The 18,349-nt window shown below is 37.0% G+C and overlaps 1 protein-coding gene across 1 annotated transcript in view; it reads left to right on the top strand.

Moving 5' to 3' along the window:
• Chc (clathrin heavy chain) overlaps positions 1-18,349 on the top strand; it is a 496,589-nt gene that overhangs the window by 416,467 nt on the left and 61,773 nt on the right. The window contains exons 23-25 of the mRNA XM_090369802.1: positions 1,767-1,931; positions 8,870-9,026; positions 15,098-15,216. Coding sequence (XP_090225928.1) covers positions 1,767-1,931; positions 8,870-9,026; positions 15,098-15,216 — 441 coding nt within the window. The remainder of the gene's footprint in view (positions 1-1,766; positions 1,932-8,869; positions 9,027-15,097; positions 15,217-18,349) is intronic.

The raw sequence follows: 18,349 nt of genomic DNA, 5'->3' as shown, positions 1-18,349 counted from the left end.
AAGAGCTGCAGTCGAGTAATTTTTACAATTGTGGAAACAATGTCGAAGAGAAAGTGTTTAAGTATTAATGATAAAGTAAAGATTCTTCATGATATTGACCAGGATTTTAAGAAAAAAAGATGTTGCGGAGAAATATGGCATACCTGCAAGAAGCTTATCTACGATTTTAAAAAATTGAGAATCAATGTTAAATGCAATTGAAGGAGGAGCAAACAAGAAGATAATTAAGTTGTGTATATACGAAGATGTTGATAAAGCTGTTCTAAAATGGGTGCAAATGATACGTGAAAAGAATACCAATATTGGGTCCAATAATTAAGCAACAAGCTCTGAAATTTGCACAATCCCTTGTACATACAGAATTTAATGCAAGCATTGGGTGGCTAAATATACTTAAGAAGTGCCACAGAATTTTGGAAAAGGTTATTTGTGGAGAAAGTGTTAATGTAAGCAAAGAAGATTGCGACAGTTGGAGAAACAATACCTTAAAGAAGATTTTGGAAGAATATGAACCTAAGAATGTTTTTAATGCTGACGAAATGGATTTATTCTTTAAATGTTTACCGAATAGAACACTTGCTTTTAAGGATGATAAATGTTTTGGCGGAAAACAAAGCAAAGAAAGAATCACTGTGCTAGTTGGGGCAAATATGACAGGAAGTGAAAAATTAAGACTTTTAGTCATCGGAAAATCAAAAAATCCAAGTGTTTTAGAGGCACAAAATCTTTGGAAGTTGACTACACCTTTAATAAAAAAGCATGGATGACAAGTGATATCTTTGAAGACTGGATATTAAAACTAGACAGGTGTATAACAAAAGAAAAAAGAAAAATCGTGTTGGTAACTGACAACTGTCCAGCACATCCTTCCAGTATTTCTGCCAAACTTAAAAGTGTGAAGTTGTTGTTTTTACCACCAAAAAGAATAATAATGAAGATTGTCAATTCGTTATCAGAAATTAGAAACTTGGAGGTTACAATTAACCTCAGAGATTGCATCTCTGAATTGGCAAAAGTTTGGACAAACGATGTCACTGAATACACTATTCAAAATTGTTTTTCGAAAGCGGGATTTGTATTGAATACAGAAGTCGAACAACAACTGGACGAAATTGCCCCTTTCACAACTGAAAAACTTTTGGACGTTATTAGAATCGTCCGGAAACATCGAAAATGAAATAACACTGCGCTGGATAATTATGTTTATGTAGATCAAGATCTGACTACAACAGAACACCTAAATGAAGATGAAATACTGCTGAACAGTGTTAGACGCGACCATGATCACGAAGAAATTAACTATGACGCTAAAGACTCATCAGAACAACCCATAGAAAAGCCAACTCACAAAGAAATGATTAACGCTTTTAAAATGGTTCGTATGGGTCTACAGTTTTGTGAAAATGTTCCTGATAATGTTTTTAATTCTCTGACCAAATGTTGAGGTTTTCTTTTGAGAATCAAAAGTTTTTAATTGTGCTGTGCAAACGAAAATTAGATTTTTTTAATTTGTGTTAATTACTGGCAAAAATTGTGTAAATGTAATTTAAATAAGTGTTTGAAATAAAATACATTAAAAATAAATGTAGATTCATTTTCTAATTACATAACAATTTTTAATAAAAAAGATTCTCTGTATAACGAAATTTCTCTATAACGAATTTTTTCGTTGGATTTATTCAATTCGTTATAGGGAAATTCGACTGTACAATTAAAGGTAGACTTGCTGGTACTTTTAATTTCAGTAAATTTTTTTTTCTTCCTAGATTGGAGACCGTTGCTTTGATGATGGCCTATATGAACCAGCTAAGTTGTTGTATAATAATGTGTCCAACTTTGCTAGACTGGCTATTACATTAGTTCACTTGAAGGAGTTCCAGGGTGCTGTGGATAGTGCGAGGAAGGCCAACTCTACTCGTACGTGGAAGGAGGTAATATTTATATCAATTTTACTTTGAAACATTGCTTTAATGCTAATTGTTTAAAGTATTGTTTTTCCCACTTCATTTGTTCTGATATTTTTTACAAGAAATTTGAGATAAAAAAAAATCAAAACTAGTAAGTACTGTAAATCCTTGAAAAACAAACATCTGTATTCTTTTTTGCAATAAAATTATTTATTTTATGGAAAGATTGTTTTACCTAAAAGGTATTTCTGCAGTAGTACCCAAAAACAAAAATCTGGTGGCAGACTACTTATAGTTGGTGTAAAATTGTAAATGATGGGAATACTGTACATAGATGGACACATTATCAATCATTATGCTTCATTTGATTGTTTGTACTTGTTACTTGTTAACAGGAGAGACTGCTTCTACAGGGATGGGATACACTTAAATAGAAAGGGTGCAAGAATATTTGTTGATGCTATTGAGACAGTGTTAGGTGGGTTGGAAAACTGCCAGCTTGGGGGGATACAAGGACTAATATATTAACGGTAGCCACTGGCAGAGGTGAAAGTGATTCTTGCACTGCTTCTATTGGAATGAGCAGCAGCATGGAAAACAAGATGCAGGGTATTTCAGATACTGCTGGTAGTCATTGCGGTACAAGTAAACACATGAGTTGTGTTAGGGTAGCTAAGAATAGGAACAGGTGCATGTATACTTGCATGTACACCAATGCTAGGAGTTCACACATGAGTTATTCAGGAAGGGGAATGGCAGAGGTGAAGTAAACTCTGGCAGTGAGCTAGATGATTTTGTAATAACTGAAAGGAAAGTGGAGGAGAAATTGTTGAGGATAAACATAAAAAAGGCACCCGGGATGGATGGGACCTATCCAGTTATATTAAAGGAGGCAGCAAAGGAAGTAAGCAAACCCTTAGCCATAATTATGAGAGCTTCTTTGGACTTGGGGGAGGTACCCATAGACTGGAGATGTGCAAATGTGACCCCAATTCACAAAGGAGAATCAAAGGCTGACACAAGTAATTATAGACCTGTGAGTTTAACTTCTGTTCCAGGAAAATTAATGGAGGTACTGGTTAAAGAAGCACTGTAGGATCATCTAGACAAGACTTCAGTTATAGCTCGGACACAGCATGGTTTTGTTAAAGGGAAGTCTTGCCTGACCAATTTGATTGGATACTATGATGCAGTCACAAAAGAACTGGATGCAAGGAATAACTTTGATATTATATACTTGGATCTTAGAAAGGCTTTTGATACTGTTGCATATGGAAGACTGCTGCACAAATTGGAGCAGTGTTGCATTGGAGGCAAATTGCTGCTATCGATAAAGGAATGGTTGAGGGGGGGAGAAGACAGACTGGTAATCAATGGACACTGCCCATCGTGGACTAATGTTACGAGTGGAGTCCCTCAGGGTTCAGTGTTGGGTCCATTATTGTTTTCTGTATTTATAAATAATATTGATGATGGTATATCAAGCTTAAAGTCCAAGTTTGCAGACGATACAAAGGTTGGCAGGGTTGTTAAGAACACTACTGACGCTATGCTGCTGCAACAGGATCTGGAAAGGTTGAGTACATGGGCTGAGAAGTGGCAAATGAAGTTTAACATTGACAAACGTAAAGTACTGCATATGGGAAGCAGCAAACCCAGAGTGAGGTATCAACTCAGTGGTACTACACTGACAGTGGTAGAGAACGAAAAGGATCTGGGGGTAATTGTGCAGGCAGATATGAAGTTCTCTGAGCAGTGCAGACGGGCTGCAAGAGTAGCTCATGGTGTCTTATCAATGATATACAGGAATTTTTCTAGCAGGGATAAGGAGGTGATTATCCCCCTGTATAAGGCAATTGTCAGGCCACACCTTGAGTACTGTATACAGGTCTGGAGGCCTCATTTCAAGAAGGATGTAGAGCTGCTGGAACAAGTACAGAGAAGGGCAACAAGATTAGTGAATGGAACAAGGGGTTGCTCTTACGAAGAAAGGCTTAAGTTTTGCAAATTGCAGTGTCTGGAGACTAGGCACTGGCGAGGTGATCTGATAGAGGTGTATAAAGCCTTGAATGGTTTGAGCATGCTCAATGCTGATGGGATTCTTTCTCTTGCTCAGAATAATCACCTGAGAGGGCATAAATTCAAATTGAGGAAAGACGGATGTAAGATAGATGTGCGGAAATTTGTCTTTAGCCAGCGGGTAGTTGGTTGGTGGAACAGACTTCCATCGCTTGTTGTGGAAGTTGATAGCCTAAATAAATTTAAGGCTCAGCTGGATATGTATTTCGGAGAAACGGAGGGGTGAAGTGGAAGTTTTTGTTTTTTTTTCTGGCTGATCCTGCATAAGCTTGCTTTCTTGCATCATATGCCTCTGCTAATGCTAATTGCAGTACATAAGGATAGCATACTTCAACCAAAGGAAGCATAAACACTGAGGCACTTCCTTTCCTCCATACACCTGGCTAAGATGATGGCAACACTGCTATTGGCATGAATTCTATCATGCTGTCACTCCATTGACTCGCATTACTTATGTGGTCCAGGCATTGAAGTGCATATTTTATTTTAATATTGACCCTCACAACATCATAGAAAGCTCATTGTAAAGTGATTTGATCGTATTGTGGTCCCTTCATAAAGTGGGAGTCCACTGTATAGCATGATTCTGCAAAAATTTCCTTTACTTCCTTTCTAAGGCAAATCTCTTTTTCTTTTTCCAAAGCTCTCACTGAAATGTCCCTTTCATTCAGATGCTCTTTCTTGTTTCTAGTAACAGCTGTTAAGTTCCTTTTAAATTAATATATATTTCACTGACATTATGCAGATGATAACTTATGCTCCTGTACCTCAGAGTATTGGCAGCAGTTTTGTTCTCACATGAACAAAGCAATATTGAAATAACTCAATCTCTTATTAATTTATGGCATACAAGCTTAACAGTTCTGTATTACAAAATGTACTAACAGATAAGCCTTAATTTGTACTGATCATTTTGTAGCAAATTTTGAAATTGTAATATAATGGCATCTTATGTTATAAGCATCTGACAATGTGGCTAAAGAATGATCGCAGATATAATATTCTAGAGGTACATTTATAAACAAGTCAAATTATAATTAAACTGAATCTCAAATAATTTACAATTCTAATCCTTGAGTCAGATATAAGAAATCCTATAAAGTATTTAAGGGCGAAGGCCTCATGCTACAAGGTAGAATGACTAATATGTAGGTTAGTGCAAATGCATCATTTTAACAAAGCTATCTACCCAAGTAGTTAAATTAATTAATTAAATTGGCATCATTTTGGTTATATCTCATATTGTGATTAAATTAGCATTAGCATTAGTAGAGGCATTTGATGCAAGAAAGCAAGCTTATGCAGCATCAGCCAAAAAAAAAAAAAAAAAAAACCACTTCCACTTCACCCCTCTGTTCGTTCAAAATACCTGTCCAGCTGAGCCTTAAACTTATTTAGGCTATCAACCTCCACCACAAGGGATGGCAGTCTGTTCCACCAACCAACCAACCACCCGCTGGCTAAAGGCAAATTTCCGCACGTCTATCCTACATCTGTCTTTCCTCAATTTGAATTTATGCCCTCTCAGGTGATTTTTCTGAGCTAGAGGAAGAATCCCATCAGCATTGAGCATGCTTAAACCATTCAAGGCTTTATACACCTCTATCAGATCACCTCGCTGGTGCCTAGTCTCCAGACACTGTAATTTGCAAAACTTAAGCCTTTCTTCGTAAGAGCACCCCTTTGTTCCATTCACTAATCTTGTTGCCCTTCTCTGTACTCGTTCCAGCAGCTCTACATCCTTCTTGAAATGAGGCCTCCAGACCTGTATACAGTACTCTAGGTGTGGCCTGACCATTGCCTTGTACAATGGAATAATCACCTCCTTATCCCTGCTGGAAAAATTCCTGTATATCATTGACAATACTCCATGAGCTACTCTTGCAGCCCGTCTGCACTGCTCAGAGAACTTCATATCTGCCTGCACAATCACCCCCAAGTCCCTTTCATTCTCTACCACTGTCAGTGTAGTACCACAGAGTTGATACGTTGCACTGGGGTTGCTGTTTCCCATGTGTAGTACTTTACATTTGTCAATGTTAAACTTCATTTGCCACCTCTCAGCCCATCTGCTCAACCTTTCCAGATCCTGTTGCAGCAGTGTAGTGTCAGTAGTGTCCTTGACAACCCTGCCAACCTTTGTATCATCTGCAAACTTGGACATTAAGCTTGATATACCATCATCAATATCATTTATAAATACAGAAAACAATAATGGACCCAACACTGAGCCCTGAGGGACTCCACTAATAACATTAGTCCACGATGAGCAGTGTCCATTGATTACCACTCTGTCTTCTCCCACTCAACCACCCCTTTATCCATAGCAGCAATTTGCCTCCAATGTCACACTGCTCCAATTTGTGTAGCAGTCTTCCATGTGCAACAGTATCAAAAGCCTTTCTAAGATCCAAGTATATAATATCAAAGTTATTCCCTGCAACTGTGACTGCCTTCACAATGAGTTGCCATGGTATTGTACTACTTCGAATAAATAATACTTCACCAGTGGAGAAGACTATTGTTATTTATTCTCAGCGGATACCACCACCCAGACGGCACTATTTCAAAGCTTGTTGGCTTCTCTTCGGTGGGTGGGCAGGTACCCTGGTGTTGCAATAGTGACAACCCAGTTATGATGTATAACTTCACAATATGAGAGATGCCTGATGGTGCATAGTGATATAGACTATAAAGTAGTCTGCTTTGAAACAGCCTTCTGGGTGGTGGTATCCGCTGAGAATAAATAACAATCTTCTCCATTGGTGAAGTGTTATTTATTCAAAGTAGTACAATACCATGACAACTCATTGTGAAGGCAGTCACAATATGAGATATAACCAAAATGATGCCAATTTAATTAATTTAACTACTTTGGTAGATAGCCATTTTAAAATGATGCATTTGCACTAACCTACACATTAGTCACTCTACCTCGTAGCACGAGGCCTTTGCCCTTAAATACTTTATAGTCTATATCACTACACCATCAGACATCTCATATTGTGAAGTTATACTTCATAACTGGGTTGTCACTATTGCAACACCAGGGTACTTGCCCACCCACCAAAGAGAAGCCAACAAGCTTTGAAACGGTGCCGTCTGGGTGGTGTTATTTATTCGAAGTAGTACAGTACCATGGCAACTCGTGAAGGCAGTCACAATATGAGATATAGCCAAAACGATGCCAGTTTAATTAATTAATTTAACTACTTTGGTAGGTAGCTAAGTTAAAATGATGCATTTGCACTAACCTGCATATAAGAAATCCTTAAATAATGCAGTGGACCCCCGCTTTACTGTATGATCAAACCACTTTATGATGGACTCTATAATACAATACAGTTCACTATACAATATGTAGTTAAGTGCTGGTCATCGTGATCATGTTTGTGAATTGAATTTTAGTTCTATTAAACGGTGATTCTAATAAGTGAAAATAGGACTTCAATATCCACAGACTATAAAAGTAAAGCTATAAAGCACAAATTTACACTTTATTACCTCACTAACTAACAAAATTAAATACGTGAAAATAGGAAGAATAGTTATCACAGGTTAGCAAAATAAAAATCAGTACTTAATATGTAGGGGCGCCTCCATAGCCAGGTGGGAAGGAGCAGCAGTGCATAGCACACGCTTCTTGATTGGACCGGGGTTCGAGCCCGTCACCACCAAATACGGAGGATGCAGAAAGGTCAGGGAATGACCACCGCATATTCCCAGAGCAATATGGCCTTAGTTGCTAATGCTCCTAAAAACCAATTAACAAACAAACTTAATATGTACATACTAATTGATATTTCTGTTCACTAACTCTTTTGTGGATTGTTAAATTTAAAACAGTACAAAAGATGAGCAAACAATAACAAAGAACATGGCATGTGCAAATTGCAACTAACATAATACGTGAAGTGATATGTGGAGTAACAAGTTTACATGCTTAAAAAATATCAGTGATGAGAAAATTCTGAAAATTTGTTTTCTATGATTGACAATTTCATGGAAAAAAACTCATTTCACAATAATAACATAAAAATCCACAGAATTCCAGCTCCCGGTATTATCGCAAATCTAATAAGATTGAGTTTACTACCCATTTATAATAGATTGCACTAAAAGCCCAATAAACCAGAAACTGCAAAGTGTTTTATGGTAGTGACCTCTAGAAATGTGCTTTAGAAAATTATCACAAAGGCGTTTAAAATTGATTCTTATAACCGAACATATGATAACAATGAAAGTGTAGTGCATTTTAATGATTTGAATTGGTTTTCTGAAATCTGATTCTGTAAAGCAGCTGGCTCCACTAACTAGTGATTATGTTAACTGGCTCCTATTTATTTCACTTTACGATGGGCTTACAATGGACTCTGACTGGACCACATGTCAGCCAATAGCTGCATTTGTAAACGTGTCGGCTGCGTGTTTTGTTTTTGCATCCTTTAGTTGAAGTGTTTTTTTGTGTTGTGCTTATTTCACATAAAATTACTGTATTGAATTTGTGTATTTACAACTTTGTGTAAACTGATAAATCACCTTTTAGAGAGATAAATATCTTAGTTATATAGCAAAAATTTCAACTTCTGAGGTCTTGGAATGAATTACCGAAAAACAGTATTATTGGGTTCACATTACAATATTTTCACCATATGATATTGTCTCTGGAACAGGCTAATATCATATAGCAGGGGCCCACTGTATATAGAGATTTGTACATTTCTAGATAGCTTCTTAGTTTCAATTCAGTTTGGTGTAAAATATGTACATAACTACTGTAAGAGAAGTTATGGAATAGTTTCTTAAATTTAAATATTCATGTTGGGTTTTTTATGCCAGCAAAATAATTGTAAATGATTTCAGTTTACTGTATTTTTTAACAGGTATGTTTTGCATGTGTGGACAGTGAAGAATTTAGGCTTGCCCAGATGTGTGGACTTCACATTGTAGTTCATGCTGATGAACTTGAGGATCTCATTAATTATTATCAGGACAGAGGATATTTTGAAGAATTAATAAGTCTTTTAGAGGCTGCATTAGGTAAGTCTTATTTCATATTGCAGTTCAGATGTATTATTAAACTTAGTTATATGAATTTATTTAGGATAAGTGATAAAATTGGATACTTGCAAATCAGATATTTACTTCTATTAAAAAAACTTTAAATTAGTGATGTGTTGCCATCTTTTAAATGTATATTTTTTGTATATTTGTGTAAGAGCTAATTAATTTGTAATAAAAAAATTTATTTTGAGGAGAGTCACTGGCTATATCTATAGGCTGATGGCTGAATTAGATGTATGAATGGCCAGGGTCAAAAAAAAAAAAGATGTTTCCACGTTCAACAGTCTCCCCAAACTGCAGTTCATTCTCTCACATTACACATCTGAGTGAATCTTTTTCTGTAAAAGTACTCAAATTTTGGAAAGTGGAAAAAAGTTATTAGTAGCCTTATCTGGATAATGTAGGATCAAGGATTCCTGCAGTAGCAGACATTGCAACAGTGAACTTTTGTGTTCTGGCACATTGTTCTGGTGGGAAAAAAAATGCTGTGATGCAACTTCTCGTGGCATTTAATCTTGATTATTCCATACAGTTCCATTATTCATTCTGCATAATATTGGCCTCTGATTATGGTTGCATGTTTAAGGTAATCAACAAGGATGACTTCATGAGTATCCTAGAAAATGAAGGCCATTTATTTTCTGATTGAGTAACAATTTCTTGGGTTTGAGATTTTGTTGCTGAACTCTGAATCAAAACAGAATGTATTGGAGCAGAGTTCTCCATTGTTGTCAGCATGAACATCTTTTTCAGATATGGTCCTCAGATGAATACTTGATAATAGCACAGTTTAGATTGCTTCATTTTAATATTTTCATTAGATGAGTTAAAAATCCTGGGGCAGGGGGAGACTTTACTGTTAGTAAAGGATTTATCTATTGCATGGTAGGATTGCTGAATGATACTCTGGATAATTATACATATGAAAGATTACCTCCTAATATCAAGTTTGGCTCAGTGATCTTCAGAATGGCTGACACAGTGGCATGGATGTTAACAATTTGCTACTTGAACATAAGACCTGTGATTTGCCATGCTATATGTATAGAATCCTTTATTTCGTCCCATATTGGAGAATCGAGAAATGAGCATGCCTCTGAGAGCCCATTCACCATCTCACAGATTTTCAATGGGTTTCAAGTCAGAAATTGGAGCCATTAGAGGAGGAGAATGCTTCATTGTTCATCAAGCTATCCTGCACACAAGTTTGGCACTGTGGATTGACATATTTCAGGATGTCATGACTGTTAGGAAACAATTCAAATTACTTTAACAGCACTAGAGCTTACTGCCCATATCTGTATATGGGCCTCTAGTATTTAGGAATAAGGTTCAAAGATGTCAAATAATGATTCTATTAATTTTTCTTTTTAGAGGATCCCCATAATGGATGGCAGTCATTAAAATTACTGAATGAACTTTAAGGTTCACTAGCTGATTTGCATGAGTGGACTGGAAAAGTCAAAAACTCGCAAGGGAAAATCCCTCCTTTTCCCTCTGCTCAACATTGGTTGACTATATCCCCCACAGAAGAGGAGTTTAGAAATTCCTCTAATCACTGACAGGAATCAAACCCAAGAACATCATGTGGTAGCAGTGATGGTGTGATAGCTCTCTGCTACCAAGCATTCCATGGCCAAGTAACCTTAGTGCTTTCTTTAAAGTGCTATCAAAACATTTTCCCAGCAAGGAATCTCTTAAAGTTTATGAAACTTCCACTTTACAAGTGGTAAGAACTAAGGAAAGAACTTTCCTTTTTATTTTCTGTTTAGCTAACCCAACTTGCTGCTCATCCACTTATAGCATTACTCCTGAATGAGAGAACTAACCTTAAAGCTTATTCAGTAATTTTAATGACTGCCATCCATTATGGGTATTCCCTAAAAGAAAAATTAATAGAATCATTTGACATATTTGAACTTTATTCCTAAATACTATTTTTTTTTTAAGTTAGTCGTTGGCGCATAGGCTTCTGTGGTCATAATGCACCTCCCAAGGTTTTTGCAGTTCAGTCAGTCCTCGTATAGCACGATAGTTGTGTTCCTAGAAACTCTCGTGCAATATAAACAACAGGCTCTATGGGAAAAATAGGGTTAGTTGCGGACCGCCCAAGATTGAACACACATTTGTTACCAAAACTTTACCAAACACAATAAATAATTGTAATAAAATACGTAAGTATTTTATTATGACTATTACGTAATAAAATATTGCTAATGCTTTTGATTCTATTGTAAGCAAACTTGTTTTTTGTTTGATTTTCTATCGAAACAGATGACAGCCGTTCCATCTCTTCCAATTCTTTGTGTCTTGATCTAATGAATTTTAATTACACTTTGAGTTGTTCCTGCTATGAAAGTTGTTTTTATGCATCTTTCTAATTCTCGGCGTTGCCTTATTTAGGCCTGTAGCACGTGCAATATCACACAGTCTTTCATTTCGCTCAGAGCGTTTCACAATTTCATATTTTTTTTTCTCTATCGACAGAGGCGGACTGGCCATAAACCTTACCGGGGAAACTGCGGTGGGCCGGAGGCCGGTGTGATTTTGGCCATAAATGCTAGTACGAGGTCACTACAAATTTCCCCGGGTAAGAATTTTTGACCCAGTCCGCCGCTGTTTATCGATATTGCTTTTCTTTTTCTCTCTGAATCTGCAGTGTCTTCACCAGGACCGTTCCTTTTCACACCTTTTAAGTATTTTATTCATTTTTAGGGAATAAAGCACAATTACAAAATGAGGAGGCACGCTTGATACACGTAAACAAAGCTGCGCGCATGTAGAGGCAGAGATACACGATAAACAAAGCTGCGCACCGTAAAGGCAGAGATACACGATTAACACCTCACATTTTACTAAACATTTCTGGGGGTTACTACCATAAAACAATTTCCAGTTGCGTTTCTGCTATAAACGGGTAGTAAACTCCATCTAATTGCATTTGCGATAATACCAATAGATGGAATTGTGTGGGTTTTTACCTTATTATGGCGAAATGTGTTTCCCCTTCACTGATATATAAAAAAAAAACATAAATACATTTTCAGAATCTTCTCTTCATTCCCATCGTGTTGCGTTCAGTTGGGGTGATTCCGCGTTCGACTGCCATTTCTTGTAAACACAAAGGCGAATCGTGCATAAACGAATTCGGTTAGTGTTATATAAGATATCGTGCCCTTTTTATAAATCGTATGATCGAATTCGTGTAGTGTAAACACGTGTTATACGAGGACTGACTGTACTTTGATCGAAGCCCGAGGCGGGATTCGAACCCACGACCTTTGGGTTGTCCCTACAGAATCAACCTCAGCCAACACTGTCTCTTCGCTGATAGTTTATATGCAAGTGTAAGGCCTCTGTAGCTGAGTGGGAGTGCAGTAGCACAAACTCTTTAAGTAGACCAGGGTTCAAGCCCTAACTGCTAAATACGGTCGATCTGCCAACCCACACTGGACCAGTTTGGCAGATTATGGTCCATTTCCTTCAACATGGATCATTGAGTAGGCTTCCATCAGTAGCTATCATAATCAGCAGGCCACAACCATAGAGTTCTTCAAGCATATGTGAAGTGGAAATTTTTTAAGGCAGATTGGAACAAATTTAAATTATTTCAGTTGATGAACAAATCATCCAGTTCAGCACCAATGTATTGATTCTGTCACAGAACAAACCACGCATTTGATACTGAATGCAGCCAGTATTGCTATACCACAATTGTCCATCAGAAGTAAAATCTTGCTAAATAGTGCAGTAATTCAAAATAAGAAAAAAAAAAATCATGTAGAATAAACATTTTGTAAAAAGATGTGCATACATATTAGAAAATAAATAAAATTACAAACCGCAAACTATTAGGCTTGTACAATACAGAAGTGCACGGTATATAGAGAACTAACGTGCAAGAGAATTCAAGTTGCATGCATCATTACTGGTAAATGAATATACTGTGCATATAATTGATCAGCATGTCTGTCAACCAACCAAAGTTTATTAAAATTCCCTAACACTAACCATCCATGCAAAAGCTATAGTTTTCAAGATAATAAAGAATTTTGAATGTCAATCACCCGGGAATACGGAACGTGAAAGGAGTTTTCTTACACATTGTTGGAACTTCCACTTTCTCCATCAGTTTTGATGGAGAACGTGGAACTCTAATTAAAAAAAATCAGTAATTTTTTTTTTTTTTTTTAATGAAACCCCCTTAAATGCCCAAAAAATCAGCTTGTGATGTTTGAAAGCTATTCTCAAAGGATAGTTAGGCCCGTGGTTTTTGAAGAAATTCACCTCTGATGCTTACAAAGACATGACAGCGTATTGCATTGCTAGAGAAGAATGAAAGAGACATCTGGCTCCAACAGGATGAGACAATCTCTCATAATGCATGCTCAACTACAAAAAGTTTCAAGGGGGTTTGCGGATTGAATTATATCACAAAGACTATGGTAGCCACCTAGGTCTCCTGATTTTAACACCCTCAGATTTCTTTTTATGGGGTTTTAAAGCTAAAAGCTTATGAGAACATAATTGGGTATGTATTGATGCACACCCTTTGTATTTCTCACAACCTGATCAAATTAATGAATTTATATACAGTCGATTCCAGTTATTTGGGACACATCGGGACTAGTGAATTTTGGCCTGATTAAGCGGCTGCCCCAATTATCTGAAGTTTCACGTAAAAAAAGTTAAAAATACAATGGACTCCCGCTTTACAATTGGTTCACTGTTCAATCAAATCACGTTACGATGGATGGCGCCTCCGTAACCAGGTGAGCAGGAACAGCAGTGCGTAGCACACGCTTCTTGATTAGACTGGGGTTCGAGCTCGTGAGCCACCAAATATGGAGGATGCGGAAAGGTCAGGGAATGACCACCGCATATCCCTGGAGCAATGTGGCCTTAGTTGCTAATGCTCCTAAAAACCAAATAAAAACAACAACGTTACGATGGACTCACCATAGTAAAGTACCATTCACTATACAATGTGTAGTAAGCTCTGGTCACTGTGATCACGTTTGTGATATGAATTTTAATTCTATTAAACAGTGATTCTAATTAGCGAAAATAGGAAGAATGTTATCCACAGGCTATAAAAATAGATATATTAAGCACAAATTTACCCTTTATTACCTTACCAATTAAAAAATTAAATGATACGTGAAAATCAGAAGAATATACGCAATAATCGAATTAATTAATATGTACTGTAATGTGTACATACTAACTAGTTGACATTTCTGTTCACTGACATTTGTGGGTGGGGATTAAAATTTAAAAGTAAAAAGATAAGCAATGAATAACAAAGAACACAGCACACACAAATTGCAAGTAACATAATATGCGCAAGTGAGAACAGAGTAACAAGTTACGAAGATTTAAAAATAAGAATGAAGAGAAGATTCTGAAAATTAATTTTTTTACATGATTGAAGATTTCATGGAAGTATAAACACATTTCACGATAATAACCCACAGAATTCCAGCTGTCGGTATTATCGCAAATTCAGTAAGATTGAGTTTACTATCTGTTTATGATAGATTGCACTAACAAAAGCGAATAAACAGGTGACTGCTAATTGTTTTATGGTTGTCACCTCCAGAAATCCGACTGAACCATGGGGTACGGTTAGAGACAATCGTAGGGTAATCTCCAGTGCTGCAGTCTCCTGCCCCGATTAAACGGCATGTTGTCCCAATTAAGCGAAGTAAACCCTGGCTATTTTCTCGACTGGGTTCTGTTTTTTAAGATTTGCCCCGATTAACCAATGGCCCAAATAATCCAGAATCCACTGTTATTAGTAATGGTGGAGGATGCTTCTAGCATTGTTCATAAACTACTATTTGTTGTGATAATAAATTTATTTTCCTTTGATCATTTTTGAGTTTGCTTTTAAAATGAAACATCCTGTATAATTTGGTTGTGGAGTGTAAACAATTATAGAAAATTTAAACTGTTTATGAAAGATTCATTTAGCTTATAGTAAAATTGTGTTCAGAATTGTAAATCTTAATTTTTTTTTTTTTGTGTGCAAATTCCTTTTTAAGGCTTGGAAAGAGCTCATATGGGAATGTTTACGGAATTAGCAATTTTATATTCCAAATACAAGCCTTCCAAGATGAAAGAACACCTTGAACTCTTCTGGTCTAGAGTTAACATTCCAAAAGTGAGTACTATTTTCCGAATACCCTAGGAGTTACATTGTTAATTTGTCTCTGTCCTATTATAAACTAAATATGACATTCCAAATTGCCTTATTCAAATGTGCTCTAGCACAGTACTTTAAACTGATTGACCTTTTAAAATCTGAACAACTTGAAATTGAGAATATAAAATCCATGAAAGCAGTAAATAACTGCATCATTCCTGATAACTTCTTCTACATGTGTGGTACTACACTCAGAAAAGTGGAAATTGAAAAAGGCCTGGGGGTAACTGTGCAATCAAATATGAAGTTTGCTGAGCAGTGCAGAGGGGCTGCTAGGGCAGGTCATGGAGTCTTGTCAACGATATATAGGAATTTTGCTATCAGGGACAGGGAGGTGATTATCCTGTTTTACAAGGCGATGGTCAGGCCACACCTAGAGTACGGTGTAATAGTCTAGAGGCGCCATTTTAGGAAGGATGTAGAGTTGCTAGGAGTACAAAGAAGGGCAACAAGATTGGTGAGTGGAAAAAAGGTGCGCTCTTACCAAGAAAGGCTTAAGTTTTGCAAATTGCAGCACCTTGAGAGTAGGCACCTGTGAGGTGATCTGATTGAGGTGTATAAGGCCTTGAATGGGTTGAGCAAGCTGAATGCTGATGGGATTCTTCCTCTTGCTCAGATTAAGAACCTGAGGGGGCACAGACTCAAATTGAGGGAAGACAGTTGTAGAATAGATGTGCAGAAATTTTCCTTTAGCCAGTGGGTAGTTGATTGGTGGAACAGACTTCCATCTTTTGTTGTGGAAGTTGATAGCCTAAATAAATTTAAGGCTGAGCTAACAGGCATTTGGAAAGAATGGAAGGGTGAAATGGTAGGTTTTTTTTTGGCTGATGCTGCATAAGATTGCATCGTATGCCTCTACTAATGCTATTGCCAATACATTAAAGAACATGAATGTGCTTGCCACTGATTCAGGTTCAAGAAAGCATTTTTTATCTGATCCTTCTGTAATCACAGCTTTATAACATTGTTAGAATCATCTTCTGAATTTCCTTTTATTGTTCTTTTCTTTGTATGTGCGAAGCTAAATCTGATTTAACAAAGTCTTTCAATAAGGTTTATTTTTTTTATGAAATCCCAAACACGAGAGGTATTAGAACCTATAGTACTTAGTACCGTGCTTGTATTGGAGGTTGAGAAGACGAGAGGAGTATTTTTTTAAATTAGATTTGAACTTCTGAAGACTGTAGTTTTCAGGAAAGATATAAGAAGGAAGGTTGTTCCAGAAAACAGCAGTTGAATGAATAAACGGGGAAGATGAAAAGTTGGTTCTGTGAGTTTGATGTTGGCATGTGTTCGGATTGTTTTGAAAGAGCAGGAATTTTAGAAGCCAATTCAGAAGAACAGTGCCCATGGAAGTATCTGTAGAAAAGGCATGCAGCAGAAACAGTACATCTATGAGACAGAGTAGAGAGACTCTGTTAGAGATGAGTCATTAAGTAACATAACTGGCCTCTTCTGAATAGAATCTAGAAGTCTGAGAGAGGTTTTGGGGGCACTGCTCCAGATGTGGGAACAATATTCGATTTGTACAGAGTGAACAGCTGTTTGGAAGAAAAGTAACACCGAGAGCAAAAGAAAACCAAGTTTTTTAGCTGCAGAGAAGCAAAATTTCTGATGTGCTTGTGCCAAGAGAGATTAGAAGTCAGGGTAATCCCCAAAAGAGATATATCAACTTGCCTAGAAATCGGAGTGTCACCAAAGATAAGCATAGGAGCAGAAGAATCCTTTTTGTGAGATATAAGACAAGATTGAGTTTTAGAACGATTGAAATCAACTAAGTTGTCTTTACCCCGCTGGAGAATTACTTGGAGATTGGCAGTTAAGGAATTGGTAGTGGATATTCGAGAAGTTTAAGCTGATTGAGCAGGGCAAGGTTTCTCAAAATGGAAAGTGGAATACAATGTGCTATCATCGGCAAAACTATGGATAGGATTTCCAGTCAATGGAAGAAGGTCATTAATATACAAGAGGAAAAGAGTGGGGGAAAGAACTGAACCTTGGGAGACACCAGCATTAGTGGAGAAGTTAGAAGACAGAGCCATCTACCATCGCCCTCAGTGAGCAATCAGAGAAAACTGTATAACCAGTTACAAAAAACAGTTGGCAAACCATAAAATGGAAGCTTGTTTAGAAGACATTTATGCCAAACATGATCAAAAGCCTTTGAGATGTCAAGAGCAACTGCTTGTTTCACCGAGCTTTTCCATTGAATTTGTCCATAAATGGGTAACATAAGCCAGGAATATCATCAGTGGATTGACAATGATAGAATCCATACTGGCAATCATTGATCAGACGAAAGGTTTCTAGGTAGTTTAAAAGTTGGCAATTAATTGATTTCTCCATTACTTTAGAAAGAGTAGAAGTAATTGCAATGGAACGATAATTGGATGGGAGGGATTTGTCACCCTTTTTAGGAACTGGCTGGATATGAGCAAATTTCCAAGCAGAAGGAAAAACACCTTTGGAATAAGAAAGTGAAAAAAGGCGGCAAAGAACAGGAGTAAGTTCAGAGCACAGGTTTTGAGAACAAGTGGAGAAATACCATCAGGACCTGGAGCTTTCTTAGCATCAAGATTCGTCAAAATCCTTCTGACATCAATTTGATGGAATACCACAGGAGGCATTGAATGGAGCATGTTGGGAATGGTGGGAGGTGTTTTACCAAGATCATTAATACATGGGTTGGAAGAAAAATGGGATACTAGCAGGTCAGCTTTATCCTTGGCCGAAGTGACAACAGAACCATCTGGTTTTGACATAGGTGGGAGCAGAGATAGGCAAAAGTTGCAGCCAATAGCTTTGGCAAGAGACCAGAATGCTCGACTACCATTAGGGCAAGAAGCAAGTTTTCTACTCTTAGTGTGTTCAAAATCTAGTTTGGACTGATTAATAACTGCTTTACAATTGTTGCGAATATTGATGTAGGCAGAAAATGAAACTGAAGAATTGGAAACAATCCAATTACGATATGCAACATTCTTCTCCTGGAACGGCCTTAGCACATTTATTGGAAAACGAAGGTTTAGATAAAGGATGAGATTTTAAAGTGGAGTGTGGGATAAAGGATTCCATTCCTACAAGAATAATT

Source organism: Mastigoproctus giganteus, chromosome 3, assembly GCF_048544385.1.
Source record: "Mastigoproctus giganteus isolate SK-2022 chromosome 3, ASM4854438v1, whole genome shotgun sequence".
Classification (NCBI taxonomy): Eukaryota; Metazoa; Arthropoda; class Arachnida; order Uropygi; family Thelyphonidae; genus Mastigoproctus; species Mastigoproctus giganteus.
The sequence above is the reverse complement of the archived record's forward strand: the minus strand, read 5'-3'. Positions and strand labels throughout refer to the sequence as shown.